The following is an 18,537-nucleotide window of genomic DNA, read 5'->3' on the forward strand; positions in this document are numbered from 1 at the left end:
TTCCATTGACTCTCGAGGCGTATATTAGGATTTTAGAGAGACAATATGTTGCCATCAAGGCGATGTCTCTTCCCGGGACGTCCATGCTTATTTTAGCAGGATAATGCCAGACCACATTCTGCACAGTCTACAACAGCGTGGCTTTGTAGACACAGAGTGCGTGTGCTTGACTGGCCTGCTGCCAGTCCAGATCTATCTCCTATTGAAAATGTATGGTGCATCATGAAGAGGGGAATCAGACAATGGAGACCACGGACTGTTGAGCAGCTGAAGTCTTCTATCAAGCAAGAATGAACAAAATTTCCAATTGCAAATCTACTGCAATTAGTATCCTCAGATCCAAAACGATTAAAAAGTGTTATTAAAAGGAAAAGTGATGTAACACAATGGTAAACATGCCTCTGTCCCAACTTTTGTTGAGTGTGTTGCAGCCATCAAATTCTAAATTTGTGTATGCTTACAAAATACAATTAAGTTGGTCAGTAAAACTATTGAAAATCTTTGTACTTCTGTCAGTTAAATAAAGGTTCACGTAAATTAACATTTCACAAATTTTTGTTTTTATTGAATTTTGGAAAATATCCCAACTTTTTTGGAAATGGGGTTTGTAAATGATAGATTGGAAAGCTCTAAGGTACAGAGGGCTTTGGATATCAAGCGCATAATTTGCAAACCATTTTATTTATAGCTAGGGTATTGAATTCATAGAATGCTGTGCAAAAGTCTTCTGCAGATATAAATATAGAAAGGGTGCCTAAGACTTTTGAACAGTACTGAAGGGAGTGAGTTTGTGAATCTGGCAGGAGCAAAGGATGTTGGGAATGACAAGGGTGGAGAGCCACGGAAGGGGTGTGGGACAAGTGGCAGAGGTGGAGTGCCAGGGCAGTGGGTGGGGAGGTGCAGATACACCCAACCCTGAGACACCAGGCAAGGTCATTTGATTCAAAACAGTTGGTTTATTGAGCATTACTGCTCCCTCTCCTCTCCCTTCCCCTTTTCCTAACCATGAATTCCCCTCTCTCTGCCCCCTTCCCATTTTCAATCCATAACAGAGACCCTTATTGGAATCAGGTTGACCGTCACTCACGTATATCATGAAGTTTAGTGTTTTTTTGCGGCAGCATACAGTGTAATACATAAAATTACTACATTACTATGCAAAAGTCTTAGGCACCCTAGCTATATATATGTAACTAAGAGTTTTCACAGTACGATAAGTAAGGAGGTTAGAGCATCAATGAGACCACATTTGGAGGAGTGTGAACAGGATTGGTCTCCATATTTAACGAAGGATGCAGTTGCATTGAAAACAGTTCAAAAATGCTTGATGGATTAATACCTCAATGGGTGTGTTGTCTGATGAGGAAAGATTGGGCAGGCTTGGCTTATTTTCAATGGAGTAGGGAAAAATGAGTGAACTTGATTGAAACGTAAAATCCTGAGGGGCATCGGCATGAAGCTGTTTCATCTTGAGGGAGAATTCATTATTAGGGATCACTGCTTAAAAAAAAATGATTAAGGCACTGATGTCATGTTTTATTTCTCTTTGAATGGTGCAAGTCTTTGAAACTTTTTAAAAAAGGACAATGAAAGCAGAGTCTTTAAATATTTTTAAGGTTGAGGGAGCTGGATAATCAAATTAAAATGTACTAGGGCTAGGGGGAAATACAAAATTGAGGTTACACTCAAATCATCTGTGAAGAGCTTGAAGAGCTCTGTGGTTACCTTCTGCTCCTAATTCATATGTTTGTACTGGGCTCTGTGATGAAAATAATAGTTTTGTGCAACATGCCAATGAAGAAAGAAGGCTGCTGAACAGTATAAATGTGAGAAAGTCTGCAGGTGCTGGAAATCCAAAGCAACACACACAAAATGATGGAGGAATCAACAGGATGGGCAACATCTATGGAAATGAATAGAGTCCTGATGAAGGGTCTCGGCCTGAAATGTTAGCTGCCTAACCTGCTGAGTTCCTCCAGCTTTTTATGCGTGTTGCTTAACAGCATGCTGTGTTTTGCCACTCTTGTAACGGAAATTAAACCAAATACTTCAAAGTTCTGCAAATGTACAAATTGTAGAGCATTTGGAACATAAGCTGCTATAAAACGATGAAAGCTGAATGAGGGAAAGAAAAACTGACTCCATCTAACTTGCTGTTTCAGGTATCATTGCCACACTTGTAAGATGGTGGAAGGAGTAGGTGTCTGCACCATTTGTGCAAAAGTCTGTCATAAAGATCATGAGATATCTTATGCCAAATATGGATCATTCTTCTGTGATTGTGGAGCAAAGGAAGATGGGAGTTGTCAGGTATGCAAAAATTAGGATTTATACGGAAGACAGACTGGAAACCAGGTGTGTGTATTACAAAGCTTGTTAGCACTTTTAGTGGATAAATTTGGTTGAGGAATTTGAGTTTTTCTTATGCTATTTCCTTACTATTGACTAAAAGTATCATGTTTTTTACTCAATCTGATATGTGCTCTGGATTTCTAGCCTGGTTAAACAACTTTTGTAGATAAGGACTTTCTCCTGATCAGTAGACAAAGGTTAGATTCCTGGAAGACAATTAAGACATCCATCTGGAAAGTGTGCATTCAACTCTTCCTTGCCCCTTGCACTCTTTTTTTGAATATCTAGGCGTGGAACTTAATATTTTACCCAGCTCTGTCAGCTCCAGAGATTTATTGTGTGTATTGTTCCCAGTCCATAACAGTAAGACCATGCCTTTAGTGATGACACAATACTATAATATGTTATTATTTTCCCAAGTCCGTAAATCCTTCCCTCTATCCCCTGGTATATCTCCAAAGGACAAGTTCCAGTGCATCTGAGAATTCCAGACACCAGAGCAGAATTAAGCTATTCAGCCCATTGAATCTGCTCTGCCAATCCATTGTGGCTGATCTGTTCCCTCTTAACCCCATTCTGCTGCCTTCTCCTGTAACCTTTGACACCCTGATTAATCAAGAACCTGCTAACCTCTACTTTAAATATATCCAATGACTTGGCCTCCGCGACTGTCTGGAGCAATGAATTCCACAGATTCACTAACTTCTGGCTAAAGAAATTCCTCCTCATTTCTGTTCTAAATACATGCTACTTTATTCTGAGGCTGTGTCATCTGGTCCTTTATTCCCCCTACTACAGTGCATGACTGTACACTTCCCTATTCTATATTCATGCTGCCACTTATTTGTCATTTTTCCAATCTGTCTCAGTTCTTCTGCAGACTTTTGTTTCCTCTGCGCTATATGGCCTTCCATCTACCTTCATATTGTCCGCAAACTTGGCCACATAGCCATCAATTCTGTCATCAAAATCATTGACATATAATGTGAAAAGACATGGCCCCAATAGTGACAGAACACCACTAATCACTGACAGCCAACCAGAAATGGAACCCTTTATTCCCACTCTGCTTTCTGCCAGCCTTCTATTCATATGAGTATCTTTCTTGTAATACCATGGGCTCTTACCTTGTTAAACAGCCTGAAGTGTGGCACCTTGTCAAAGGCCTTTTTAAAAATTCAAGTATGCAACTATATGTCAATGGTTGTGAAATAATGAAGATGATTGTCTTTAATATTCCTGTCATTGTTCACAGTTGAGAAGTTTTTTGTTATTATACTCACAATCACAATGTATTAATTTTTGGATTGCTTCCTTGCAAGATTTGATTTTGGATTGGACGCACATATATATATATATATATATATATATATATATAGCTCCCTCTCTTTGGAATCCCATGGACACAGATATATATAACACTGAAAACAACAGTTTGCAAATCTTCGGGTTTGTGATACTTAAATATCAAAGCTAGAAATATAATTACAGAAAGGATTGAATAAGGTGTTCTTGGTGGATGTGGATTGGTCATTTGACAGGTTGAACACAGCATTAAATTCCTTTTCTGAGTCTAAAGATTTTAGCTTGTTTCTACAGGCTTTAGTAAAGCGGAGTCCAAGCAGTGGAATCAGTTCTTCCATGAAGGAATCATCTGCCTTCCAAAATGAACCTCGTGTCCCAGAAAGTGCCTTGCGGCATCAGAGCTCATCTCCAGCAGACAAGTGCAAGGTGGTGAGTGCAGATGGCAAGACCTGTGAAGAAGACAAGCCTAAGAAGAGTTCCTTGTGCAAACAGATTGAGGGCTGCAGAGAGGAGCTGCAGAGCCAGGTGGTGAGTGCTAACCATTGAATGGAGAGGTTCAAGTCTTATTTAGGCAGCATAATTAATTGGTCAGCAAGTGCTAACTGCAGATGACTGACTTGACTTTGCAGTCTATTGGTGCATTGTTCTTAGCCTAATTCTGAAAGTAAGGATGAAAGCTTTAAAATATCTCCAGTTTGTCCTGAAGGCCTTGAATTTAATTTTTCCTCTGTGCTGTCTTGGAGTAGGGTAGTGGTAACTGTTAGTTGGGGCTGGTTCTAGGGTCAGCTAAATTTCCTGCATCTAATTTGCTACCAGATAATAGCTCTAGGAAGTTGTTTGTTGTCAGATGGGATGGAATGATTAGGGTCACAAAATCAGTGTTGACCGCATTGAAGGCCTTTGACAGTTACTAAGTCTGCTGATTAAATTGAATTTTGTAAACCTCTTATGTTCACATATGCTTACAATCTTTCAGAATCTATCAAAGCTTAACGATAATGTTAAAGATAAAATTATTAATACACACATGGGTAATTAAAGAACTAAAAAAGAATTGATGCATACTTAAGCCAAACCATTTAAGCTAAGTTAATTAAAGCACATAAAACTCTTTATTTACCTTTTGTCTTGGATGGGAAATTGGCCCAAGTTTGCACTACCTCAGTGAAGTCCAGCTGGGCAGTCCTGTAGCCAGTGGTCTTTTGAACAACGTGCTTTAAGGCAATGCTGTAGTTTGGGCTGATATGCCATCAGACTAGTCACTGATCTCAGCAGAAGATTGTTTTTGTTATATGTATATCTTATATGTATAAACCTGTTAAATCTCCTTTAGAAAAAAATAGAAGGAAGTGTGTTTTTGTTTTTTCTAAGATTGGCAGTGGAGAATAAGGTGGTGGTGGTCAGTGAAATTGAGAGTTTAGTCCTGGGAAGTCTAGCATTGGAAAATGATAAAGTTCTCCCATGACAGGTAGAACATAGATTGGAATTAGCAACGACAGTAGCATGACACTGGATAGCATCTGTAGTGTCTCAAAAGAAAGCGCTTTGCAGGAGCATTAAGCAACAAAAATAAACAAACCTTTAAAAAATATATTGATGCAAATGATCAAAGATTTTGTTAGGCACTTATGATTTAGGGAAACGCTCACAAAATGCTAGAGGAACTCAGCGGGTCAGCTGGCATCTGTGGAAATGAATAAACAGTCGATGTTTCGGGCTGAGACCCTTATGATTTAAGGCGTATCTGAAGAGCCATGGGAAATGTATGAAGAAGCTAGGTGTTTTGGGGAAGGATTTCCAGAACTTTAGGCCTTGGTACAAAAGCCAGTAGTGGAGCAATTAAATTCCGGGATGAACAAGGGCTCTAAGTTAGATGAGAAAAGATGTCTTTCTGCATTCTTATAACCCACTTGGACATAATTGTAGAAGCATCTGAAAATAAAGTTGAGATCTTTTAAAATTGAGCTTTTGCTCAACAGGAGTATGTATAGGTTTAAAAAACAGCAAAGGTGATTGGGACAGGATTTTGACTGATTGTGGATTCTTGCAGTGTTTAATGAGGGAGATTAGCTGGAATTTTACTGGAAAAGTGTAGATGATAATTTCGTCATGGGTTCTGCTGAGGCAAATGCAGATTTGGATGATAACCTGGTTAACCAAGTGGTAGCTGTCCAAGTGATGACTCCAGTATGCAATTTGAAGCTTGAAAATGAGCTCCAGCTTGCAAAACATCTGTTTAATTTTAGATACTTGCTTAGGAAAGGCATGGCACTGACAATTAGGGAAAGAATTGTGACTGGAGATATAGATTATGGCTTTACTCTTCCTCAGATTAACTTTACCAAATTTACCAAATGTTTGGCATTCATTAATGGGCCTGAAGGTGATCAGTAAAGGTTTTTGCCATCAGCATATCTATCAATTCTGATGTCACGGTCTTTGAATCATTTGGCCAATGTGTAACATATAGGTGGAGAGTCTGATGGACCTTTCGTGAGCACTAAGACAATGTTTGGGGTATAAGAAAGGAAACCCATTGTGAGTCTTCAAGTGGATACTACAAAATGGAACCATGAAAGCCTCATTCAGCTTAATGATGGTAACGAACATCGTGTGGAAAAACTGCCACTTCTTTTTAGATATCCCTAGGATGTTCTATTTTAGGTACAAGGTCAAGCTTCCTCTGAGGAGTCCCTTTAGACCTTGTCTATTAAATCTGTTAATCAACTCAGTATCTCAATTAGCTCGCAATAATCTCTATTTAAGGATATAATTTCATTGGACATCTGATTCTTGCAGATAATAGAGATCTTGAATGTAACAGCTTAAATTAAACTATAACCTAGATAGAGAACATTTTGTCTTAAGTTGTTGCACCAACCAGTTCTCCAGTTACAAATACCCAAAGACATCCAAATTCATGGACCTTGTTTCTCTTTTGTTTTTACCTAGTCTGGCTGCTCCACTGCTGGATTGGTCCTAGATATGCTTGTCTTTCTGATGGATGCAATTCAGACAAACTTTCAACAAGCCTCAGCTGTTGGCAGCAGCAGCAGAGCCCAACAGGCGCTGGATGATCTGCACACAATGGAGAAGAATATGGAAATGACTGACCAGCTGATGGTACGCCCTGGAACTGGAAATGGAGTGTTAAGGGTTAGGAAGTGTTTGGTACAGTAATGTATGATGAATGATGTAATGCTGTGCAATGTGTAAGCTGTGATGTGCCTCTGTGACGTATAGTGGACTATACCCTTGTATCATCTAAGTTCAAGTCACGTGATGCAGTTACAACAATGCTCATTTAGTTGTGAAAATCGGTCCTTTACCATGCCATGCTTATGACTTACCGAAGCTCTTGAAAGCCACATTGTTCTAACAACCAGTAAAAAAGAATGTATTATGGAAACAATGCCACATCAAGTAAATGTCCTTTGAGTAATTGAAACTTAGACAATCATTTACATCATAACTTCGGGATACACTTCCTATCTCCGTGTTCCTCTGTGCCAGTTATTCTCAATAAAAAGCTATTTAAGCCGCAGAGCACTGCAGGAAGAACTTGTAATCAAACCAAAGTGCATGTGAAATTTTGCAAAGCAGGATCTGGTGAAGTAACTGCTTATTATTTAGAATATTTTTGGTTACTTGTAATGTCTCTTTTTGCTGACTTGGTGTGGAACTGTTCGAGAAGTTTGAATTCTGTGTGATTTGTGCCTTAAACAATATTTTTTAAAAATAAGTTGGCTGCTTTTCATTTGAGATTTTTATTAGAATAATTTATATTGGGTTTTGACATTTTGATCAGCCTGATTGAATTTTCTGGTCCTGTAGGTTCCAACTCTGGGTTCTCAGGAAGGAGCCTTTGAAAATGTGAGGATGAACTACAGTGGGGATCAGGGACAAACAATTCGACAGCTAATCAGTGCACATGTGTTACGCCGCGTTGCTATGTGCGTGCTCTCCTCTCCCCATGGACGACGACAACACCTAGCTGTTAGCCATGAGAAAGGAAAGGTACATTTCAGTATCATCAGTTTTTAAAGACTTTTTTGGAACATTGTTCACATTAGTTTACTTGTATGTTCATGAAATGTGGGCAACCCTCATCAAGCTGCAGTACAAGCTCTTTACAACTGAGTAGCTTGCATGTCAAAGAAAGGTGTTGGGATGTTTGATGAAGATCAGGATCAGTACTGGCTCTTAAGAGATAGAGGAAGAGAGCAGATGAAATAGAAGTTTATTGAGGGCTTTTTTGAACGTTGCAATTAAATGCCAGCAATGTTGGACAAGGGAATGCACTAGTTGCTGAAATTTGAGAACATTCATTTTGACAGTATGCATCCATATCTAAGTCACTAACATCTATCAAATGAAGCCATTGCAATGACTGCTGGAACACACCACTGTCTACTATCTTTTAGTCCAGCAAAACTGGAGATATTGGCAGCAGAATCTTACTTTTAAAAAAGGTCTTTACAATATATCATCAAGTATTCCAGCCATCCTATATAAATGCACTGATTACCTTTTTCCCAAAATGACAACTATCTTCCTTTTATGACTTGTTTGCCAATTGCATGTCACTGTGTTTTTAAGCTTTACATAAAGAATATCAGCTTGAACTAAACACAAGACAAAATCTAAATGTTCTGTGATTAAAGCTAATAAAGCCACTGCAAGTACATAGGACATAAAGTGGCTCCTTTGTACTTCATAGAATTTCTATACTTATCAAATTCCAAATTTCTGCAAGCCAGCTAAGCTGCATTCTGAGATCTTGCTAATACAACATTTCTGTCAGCCCTCTGACATAACATAAGACAGTTGCTGTAGGTGGGAGTGGAATGACCCAAAACTGGAAGTCAGACACACTCTAGAAGAATTCTGTTTTTTCACAGTAGTGTTAAAGGCCTATCCATAAAACAGACCTTCATGTGAAACTTGACGTGTCTTTCTCTTGTTGCAGATCACAGTTCTCCAATTATCAGCTTTACTCAAACAGGCTGACTCAAGCAAACGTAAACTGACTCTAACTCGACTAGCTTCTGCTCCAGTTCCTTTCACTGTTCTGAGTTTGACTGGAAACCCATGTAATGAAGATTATCTTGCAGTGTGTGGTCTAAAGGTAAGTGATGATTTGAACCATTAGTAAGACATATATGTCTTTAATTAAATTCGTTGTGAAGATATTGTGACCACCTGATTTTTAACAAAAAAATGTATATGGGATCCTTGACTTTGTAAGAAGAGGCATAAAAATACGAAAGCAAGTAAGTCATATTAAACCTTTTAAAAATTGCTTAATTGCCCTCAGCTGGAATATGAGAGGGAAGTTAAAGTAATTTATCATGGCATAATATAATTAAGAACATGTACTAAGAACACTAGGCTGTTTCCACTTACTGAATGGAAGACACATTTCAATAGTAATTTTCAAAGGGAATGGGATGAAACCTTGAAAAAGTTAAGTTTTTATTTATGGGGAAAAAAATAAAAGTAGGACTAATTGGACAGTCCTTTGAATAAGCACCACTTCTGCATTGTGATATTATGTAGTATCTATTAGAATGCAGTTTAAAATGTGGAGTCCGTGGCATTTATTAAGGGGACTGTTTCCCCTCCACATTCACCATGGTAATAATATGCCCAATAGATAGATAGATATATTTTATTGATCCCGAGGGAAATTGGGTTTCGTTACAGCCGCACCAACCAAGAATAGAGCATAAATATAGCAATACAAAAACCACAAACAATCAAACAACAAAATGCAAACTATGCCAGATGGAAATAAGTCCAGGACCAGCCTATTGGCTCTGGGTGTCTGACCCTCCACAGGAGGAGCTGCAAAGTTCGATGGCCACAGGCAGGAACAACCTCCCATGACGCCCAGTGTTGCACCTCGGTGGAATATGGCTGGAGTCCAACAGCAAAAAGTTCAATATCCGGTCTACAAACACGTTCCTCGATCGTAATATGACCCAGATTGCACCATCCGTTGTTAACCAGAACAGTAAGCCCTCAACTCCTTTACGCTTACCACTCTCAGTGCACTTCCGGTCAGCCCGAACGGTCTGGCAGCCGTCCATGGAAAAGTTTTGATCGGGTATGTCCTCGTGCAGCTCCATTCTAGTAAAACACATAACACATAACAATGAATATAACCTTACAATATTTTCCTGTTTTCATGTAAATTGTTACTTAAGGACTTTTTAAAAATATTTCTCTATGACTTGGCCAGTGAATATTCTATTATTTATGATATTAACTCCTAAAGGGATCCAGTAGTAGTGGTTGAGATAGTTAATGGGATAGAAAAATTAAACGCATAATAGTAATTTCAGATATGGGGAAGATTACCAAAGAAGAATAAACAAATTTTTGAAGGACAAATCCTTTTCGAAAGTTGTTACTGAATCTTTCTGTTATTATTTCAGGTGGTACATGTCAAATCTCATTATTTTGTAAAAGTCTATTTTCTTTTGTCATCACTCATTATTTTTGTTCTCTATTTACATTTTGCTGTTAGAATATTTTCTCCTTGATTTTTAAATAGCTTTGTCAAATTTTTTCAAAAACCGGATAGATTTCATCGGACCTTTCACAAGACAATTGGGCATTGTTTTGAAATGTACTTCTCGGGGTTCTGGTGTGAACAATCATGGGGTGTAGCACTAAGTTGCAAAGTTCTTTCTAAAGACAGTAGCGTTGATCTCAGTGACTTCTGCCGTATGCTGTGTGTGGTTCTATAAGTTGAGTACTCTTCATTAACTTTTTGCTTTTCAGGGATTGATGTTAAGCTGAATGATCAATAGTTAGCTTAATTACTCCTTCCTGACATTCTTGAAGAGGTATTTTGAACATTAGCAAATCTTTCTGTCCGACTTCCATAATTGAAAAATGTTTGGAAGAATATGGTTCGAAGCTTTTTGTTCATTTTCCTGGTTATTTTTAAGTGCATTTATCCATACCTAGTGTACCTTATTAATAGACTTCCTTTTCTTATCAGTACATCTTCTAATTTTGACCTAATTATGTTAATGGCCATGACAACTCTGTACTTTGCCTCATGTCACGTTCAGTGTTGCTTTATTACATGTTGGACTAAAAACATGTACCCAGAACGTATGATCCCAGAACATTTAATTGTAGAACTGTGATCATCTATGAAATAAAATTTGTTGGAATACTTTAGTGATCAAGGCTGGATTGACCATTGAAGGAGTACAGAACTAGATTAGCTTCATTGGTCATCTTGTCTGCATACATCATTGGCTAAATTTGTATGTGAATAGTGATTCCTATGGCTAAGGTACAAATTGCCACTTTTAGTTTTGGAGCTAGGCTTTGTGATTACATAGGGCACTGTATTTTTTACATCATTTACTGTATCTTTTAACATTCTCTGACTGGAAGGATAATATTGCTGTCAGTGGTCCTGCTTATAATTTGTTTCATACCTGGTGATCCAACTGCAAACATTACTGTGGGGGGCGGGGGGAAGCTCCGTTCAATGCAGGTTGGCACTGTGTGTCAGACATGGCTAAAACAGCACTGGGACCTGATAGGGGACTGTATTGGCTCCCTTCCCGTTTACCCTGTCTGGCTCGGACTTTAGATACAACACCGAGTCATGTCGTCTGCAGAGATACTCTGATGGCTCAGCAATAGTTGGGTGTATAAGGGAGGACAGGTGGATAAATACAGGGCCCAGGTGGAGGACTTTGTTGAATGGCGCAAGCTGAGTCATCTGCAGTTCAACATCAGTAGGACAAAGGAGCTGGTGGTGGACTTTAGGAAAACTAAGCCTGCTTCCTGTTACTATTGATGGTGAGGACGTGGATGTGGTGAGGACCTACGAATACCTGGGGTGCACCTAGACGACAGGCTTGAGTGGAGCTCCAACACAAAAGCTGTTTACAAGAAGGGCCAGAGTTGCCTCTATTTCCTGAGGAGACTGAGGTCCTTTGAAGTATGCAGGCCTCTCCTTCACATGTTCTACCGGTCTGTTGACGCCAACACAATCTTCGATGCAGTGGTGTGCTGGAGCAATGGCATCAACATGGGTGATGCCAACAGGCTGAATAAACTGTTTAGAAAGGCTGGTTCCTTTATAGGAATCAAACTGGACACCCTGGCGGATGTGGTAGAACAAAGAACCCTATGGAATTTCCTGGCAGTTCTGGACAATGTTTCTCAGCCCTGCATGCCATCTTAGCTGAATGGAGGAGCACTTTCAGTAACAGACTAAGGCAACTGTACTGCTCCAAAGAGTGCTATATGAGGTCATTCTTACCCTTAGCCATCAGGCTGTATAATGAGTCAACCAAGAGCCAGGGGCCAGGGATGTGATCTTGTAATCTTTGATTTGTAAATTTTGTACAGCTTATTTTTAAGGTAGCTTATTTAGATTTTTTTCTTCTGTTCTAATATTTGGAGGCTACTGGCAATATTTCTCTCAGTTCACTTGCATTCTACCTTCAGCGTATTAATATATATTGATTTTCGAGCATTAAACCACCTTTTTTTCTGTTTTGCTCTCTAGGACTGCCACGTTCTGACATTCAGCAGCTCAGGATCAGTGTCTGATCACCTAGTTCTCCATCCCCAACTTGCCACTGGCAATTTCATAATTAAAGCAGTGTGGCTGCCAGGGTCACAAACAGAACTTGCGATTATAACAGCAGATTTTGTCAAGGTAATATTGGAATAGCAGGCAATATTGTGTAGGTGCTTTATGTTGTTCTTCCAGCACCACTTTCCATTTTGACAAAATGGGGATGTGTATTTAGTTGTCAAGGTTTACTTATGCCAATTTAGTAAATTTTACTTTTTGCTTGTGTCACCGATTCTGTGTTTTAGGTAGTTGTTGGTGGTTATAGCAGGAGATGATCTGCTATTCTAGAACTAAAAGAAATCCTAATATAAAAATATGCTGTGTCCTTCATTGCTTTTCTATGATCTACAGCAGCCAAGCTTGTGAGGAATTAATGTGATATTAATTTATACATTTTATAGCACATTGATATGGTATTTGAATATTGGTCCTGATGTGAAAGTAATGCAGAATCATTTGGTGCCAAGGTTTATACTTGTTGACCATAATGTACCATGTGGCCTCACAGCTGTAGAATGAATTACCATTATCAATAAGAAGTGTAACGTTAAGAATATTGGGAAGGTTCAGTCCAGATAACCCCTCAGCGAATGTCATGGAGTGATATGTTGTGGATACAGGCCCTTTGTTGCATTAAGTCCATGCTGAAATTCAACCTCCCATTTTAGAATAATTTTGCATTAATAATTTTTAATATTCCTCCTTAAATTGCACTGGAGCAGCTAAATGATTTAAAACTTAATGTCAATATTTTAAATTAAGCTAGAGAATTTTTGTGGATCTGGCAGCATAAGCTGCTCTGCAGAATGTTGTTAAAGTATGTACGTGAAGTTCTTTGCCAATAATGTTTTAAATTTCTTGTTCACAGGTGTATGATTTATCCACTGATGCTTTGAGTCCAATGTACTACTTTCTTTTGCCAAGCTCAAAGATTCGTGACACAACGTTTCTGTTCAACGAGGAAGGGAAAAGTATTATCGTTATTATGTCTTCAGCAGGTTATATGTACACACAAGTGATGGAGGAAGCTAGCAGTGCTCAGCATGGCCCATTCTATGTCACAAATGTGTTTGAAATCATGCACGAGGATCTGAAGGTTTGTGGACAAATAGTATATGCCATTAAAATATCAATGTATGTGCAACAGTGGTCTGATGGATGGCCTCCAGAGTACCATTGCAAGCATGCTTGAAAGTAATAAAACATATGGTTAGTATTATTTATATAAGAAACCTGACTTTGATGGTTCCTCTTGCTAATGGACTTGCATCCCAACAGCTATAAGTTCAAACCTAATGTGGCACATTGTGAAATTGAATTTCATAGTTTAGGGCAGTCAATGAAAGAAACTTGCTGTTCTTTGGAGACTGGTTTTCTTAGTTTTCAAGGGTAGCTGGAGATGAGCAGTAAACACTGCTTGGCCATAGTTGGCATCGTAACAAATTCTACCGTTTCTCTATAATTTAGGAGTTCAAGCTACCTATTTTCTGATTGCCCAGCTCCCTAAGAATAACTGCAATTATAAAAATACCTCTCATATTTCTCTATGTCTTACAATAGCAAGTTATGAGCTTGTGAAGCAACTACAGTAATATAGAAGACTTAATTACGTTAGCTGACTTGCCAAATACTGCAGAATTCTGCTTGATGGAGTTTCAACATCTGCAGGAATTGAAAACTTGAGAAAGAAAAGTGCATCTCATACTGTTAGGTGCCTGTTCTCAGAGTCCTGTAGCATGGAAAGAGGTCTCATGGTTTATATTATCCATTGCTGGCATTAAATACTTCTCTATACTAAGCCCATTTTGCAGCATTCAGCCCATATTAGCAGAGATTGCTGCTGGGTCCCCTGTTGGTCATTTACATGACATTTTGGATGAGAATGTTGGTGATATGATAGTAAGTTTGTAAATGACGCCAATATTGGTGGACAGTGAAGAATGTTGTCTTCTGTGGCATCTGCTGAAAGAGAAGAAGTGTTGATGCTTCAGGCTAATGATTTTTTTTCAGGATAAGGTTTCAAATTCAGAGAAAGTGGGGAGATTCAGGAAGTGGGGAGACTAATGGAAAGTTCTATGTTAGGATGCCAGGTATGAGGGATTGAATGATTAAAATGATGTAGCCAGCTGAAAAGGTGTTAAAGTTTAATGCATAATATTATAATCTAGGAAGTGTAGATTGAAGGATATAACTAAAATTAGCAAAAGAAGAGAGTAAAAGAGCTGTAAATGTGAGTGACAAAATTAGAGTTGGAGTAAAAATGTTGCAAATGCTGGAAAATACAATTGAATTTTCTAGTATCAAAAGCCTTTTGCTCCAAATACTATTATATCATACTCCTAATTCCACCATTTCTATTTATTCTGAAGAAGAGTCTCCATGCAAGTGCTTTTCAGCTGTTTTCCCTTCACCCCATGACTTCCCCTCTATCATTATAAAGACTCCCAGTAATATCTCCTCTATTTCCTACACTTTTGTTCTCCCCCTTCTCTTCCCGGCCAGAACAGGGATAAGATTCCATCTGAGCTCATTGGTCTTCAACTTAAGGATTGTTTCCAGCAATATCTGATAAGCTTAATAGGATTTGATCCGCAGGGTGCACCTTTCCCTTTCTTCCACTTGTTGTATTCCAAACAGATAATTTTTTCTGGAACTTCTTGGTTTGCTTTTCCAACTCCTCCAGCCATTTCCCTTTTACAGCACTTGCTCTTTTACCCTTTCCCTTCCCACCATCCAGGGACCTGTAGTTGAAGCAGCAATTCACTTTTACTTTTCCCAATTTAGTGCGTTGCTTTCCTTGCTCGCAGAGTGTCTTCTACATTTTAGAAAACAAATGCATTTGGATAACTGCTTTGCAGAATGCCTTGCAAAATCTGTAGAGGTGATCCTGAGTATCTAATTACATTTTACTTTAATTCCCTGTCCCACTCTTCACTTTCACCTCTCTGTCTTTGGCCTCCAAACAATGCTCATTGCAAGCTCAAAGAGCAATGGTTCATCTCCTCTTTGGACACATTGCAGGCTGCAGGACTCAATACTGACAGGTTTTGATTTTCCCTCCTCCATGTATGTTACTGGTTATTAATTTTATCTCTGTTTGAATTTAATATTTAGCTTGACAGTTTTAGTCTGCATCCTGTCAGAGATGTTCTCTCTTTTTTTCCTCCATCTTTCGCCCATTCTGCACTTTACAGTAGGCAATTAAGCTGCCAATCCATCTTTGAGATCTGGGAGGAATCAGGAGCACCCAGAGGAGGAGCGGGCAAATTCCACACAAACAGCAACATAGGTCTGGATTGAATCTGGATAGCTGGGGCTGTGAGGCAATGACACTACTAGCCTTCCTGAAAGAGCACTGTTTGTTCCCAATCAACCTGAAGAGATGAGCGATTCCTCTCACTTGAGATGTGTGATGCTTGGAGATAGTTTTACGGGAAGCGATGACATCTGCTAAACACTTTGCAGAATTCATCTGTTTAGTTCAAAGATTGGGTTGAATGTCTTACTTCAGTGTGGAATTTTCTCTAGAAGTATGAAAGCTATTGCTCAAGAGTTATAGAAATGTTAGGTTTTCTTCTTGCACTGTGGCATTGTTTGGCAAGAGCTGATTTATAGCATATCCTTCATAGTACTGTGAAGGCAACAATCCTACAAGCTTTCTGGGTGACGTTGTGCTGACAAGAGTCAATTAATGTGGAATATTAATGCTGTAAATGCTTGACCTGTGTAAGGATGAAGTAAGTGAACCAATTGAGTTATCTCAACGGTCTGTTGAGTACTCTGGTTTCATGATCACTTTTACTGATATCTGTGTTTTATTTCCTGATTTTATAAATTTTAAAGTGGTTAAGATGGGACTTCTATATTCTATCCAGTTATATAATCTCTGAACCTCTTTCATTTTTCTTTGGTATACTACATGCACCTTGGTTTCAAATGTTTAACATAGGAAATGTATTGATGTGCAAAACTATTCTCTGCACGTACTTAGACATAATATTTTCTTTCCTTTTTAGGATAATAATGGACAGGTTGCTGGTGGTGGTGTCTCAGTATACTACTCCCATGTTCTCCAAATGCTGTTTTTTAGTTACAGTCAGGGCAAATCCTTTGCAGCCATGTTAAGCCGCACAACCCTGGAGGTGCAACGTCTTTTCCCTATCAACTTGAAGAGGTGGGTGATAACCAAGGGCTATTGCATAGAAGTGTGTGACAATTGAGGACTGTCACATAGATGGTGATAGCTGTGGGCTCTTATACAAGAGGTAACAATTGGACTCCCAACGTCTTCATCTGTTGATCTTCAGCAAATTCTCAGATATTGGAACCTTCTCAACTTCAAGGAAACTACTTTATTTTTTGCTTTAAAGCTGTATATTTAATGACATAGTGACCTAAGAAATACATGTTTACAAAATAGTTACAAAAAAACAAAAGCCTGTAAATTCTAAAAACTCAAGTTGGGCAGATAGCATGTGAAGAAGATGTTAAAGAGATTCCTTAATAAAATTCTTTGTTAGAAGATCATACGAGTTAGTGATGGATACTACACAGAAGTATGCCCTTCATCCAATGGATCTACTAAGCACCTATTTAAACAAATCCAACCCTAAACCATTTTTCCCTCTACACATTCGCTTCACATGCTTCAAGATTCTACCAGTCACCTGCACATAAGGGACAATTTATGCTGGCCAATATATACACGGTTTGGGATGTGGGAGAAATTAGAGCAGCCAGAGGAAACCTACAGGGTCATGGGGAAAAGGTGCAAACTCTACACAGACAGCACTGGAGGTCAGCATTAAACTCAGGACACTGGAGCTGTGAGGCAGCAGCTCTACTCATTGCACCGTGTACTGCAGCCATTTCTTCCTCTTCTTTCAACCATTCTCCCCTCACACCCCCATCTGATAGATCTGCGCATTACTTTTCTATGCAGATACTGAGCAGCAACTATATTCAGGGCCATAGAGGATAAATACCTGATTTTGAATCAAAATTTATCTGCCTTTTCTCTCTGATTGCCCTTGAGTCTGCCTTCCTGTTGTTTTCTTTTCCTCATCCCTCTTGTTTTCATTCTTTACCTCCCTCCCTACCTCTAAACCATGGGTACCCAACCTGGGGTCCACGGATCCCTTGGTTAATGGTAGGGGTCCATGATATAAAATGGTTGGGAACCCTTGCTCTAAACACATTTGTCTTTCTTGAGAAGTGGGTAGCTTTTCTACGGCCATATTGTGACAAATGACTTTCTGTGCCAATTTTTTTCTTTCATTTCACTTCTCTCCCAACACTTCTGTGTCTTCTGCAGTCCTCTGCCTTTTACATGGTTCCTCTTATGACCCATCAGCTTCTTGCCCTCAAATACTGTCTTTCCTCTTGCCTGGGCCCTTTGACTGGCAATCCTCCTTTGCTTTCTATCTATTTATCCTTTCCTGTTTCTCTTTTATGATTCACTGTTCACATTTTCATTCCTTTTATTTTCTGTTCTAGTTCCAATGGTGGAAGTGGAAAGACTGTTCCTGCCTTATGCCAATGGTCAGAAGTGATGAACCATCCTGGTCTTGTTTGCTGCGTCCAACAAACAACTGGAATTCCACTTGTTATAATGGTCAAACCAGACACGTTCCTTATCCAGGAAATAAAAACCTTACCAGCCAAAGCCAAGGTCAGTCACTGTTTCGCAGAAAATATATCTGGAAAATAGTATAAGTTGTGCCTTTTCATTAGTGTTATCAATTGTGGATTTGCTCTGAAGTATACTAGTTGTCTGTATTTCTATACATTTAAAATGAACAAGCCTCAAGAACTTAACTACAGATGATTTAAAAAAGGTAAAATGTAACCATACCTACACAAACCATAGGATCCTAAAGCAATATCTTAATGAGGTGAGAAGCTCAATCATTGACACTGCTACTATGCATCAATAAAATTTGCTGTTGAGCCTGAATATTGCTCTTTGTTTTTTCAAGATTCTCCTGCTGGCTTTAAATCCCTCACCTTCTGGTGATCTAATGGATTTATTGACCCGAGGAATTTTGTGACTGCTTTCACTGTATATGTTGCTGTGAAGAAAGGATGTCATATCTCTTGTACAGCTGAGTCATACCTCAAATTGTAATGAAACAGCAAAATATTGGAAAAGTACTGGAAATACAAGGCATATGCATTAGATATGAAAGAAAGATTTTCATATGGGGCATTTCATAATTACTAGTATGATTTTGGCTGAATTAAATCTGATACACTGCTGT

The 18,537-nt window shown here is 38.8% G+C and overlaps 1 protein-coding gene across 5 annotated transcripts in view; it reads left to right on the forward strand.

Moving 5' to 3' along the window:
* Window positions 1-18,537, forward strand: part of ubr4 (ubiquitin protein ligase E3 component n-recognin 4) — a 203,153-nt gene that overhangs the window by 70,658 nt on the left and 113,958 nt on the right. For 3 of the 5 annotated variants that reach the window (XM_063032895.1, XM_063032894.1, XM_063032896.1), the window contains exons 37-45: window positions 2,163-2,310; window positions 3,952-4,185; window positions 6,610-6,813; window positions 7,492-7,674; window positions 8,627-8,785; window positions 12,206-12,358; window positions 13,146-13,373; window positions 16,294-16,451; window positions 17,774-17,948. In XM_063032895.1, the coding sequence (XP_062888965.1) occupies window positions 2,163-2,310; window positions 3,952-4,185; window positions 6,610-6,813; window positions 7,492-7,674; window positions 8,627-8,785; window positions 12,206-12,358; window positions 13,146-13,373; window positions 16,294-16,451; window positions 17,774-17,948 (1,642 nt within the window). The remainder of the gene's footprint in view (window positions 1-2,162; window positions 2,311-3,951; window positions 4,186-6,609; window positions 6,814-7,491; window positions 7,675-8,626; window positions 8,786-12,205; window positions 12,359-13,145; window positions 13,374-16,293; window positions 16,452-17,773; window positions 17,949-18,537) is intronic. The other 2 variants (XM_063032897.1, XM_063032898.1) reach the window with 1 other exon arrangement.

The sequence above is a fragment of the Mobula hypostoma genome, chromosome 25, assembly GCF_963921235.1.
Source record: "Mobula hypostoma chromosome 25, sMobHyp1.1, whole genome shotgun sequence".
NCBI lineage: Eukaryota > Metazoa > Chordata > Chondrichthyes > Myliobatiformes > Myliobatidae > Mobula > Mobula hypostoma.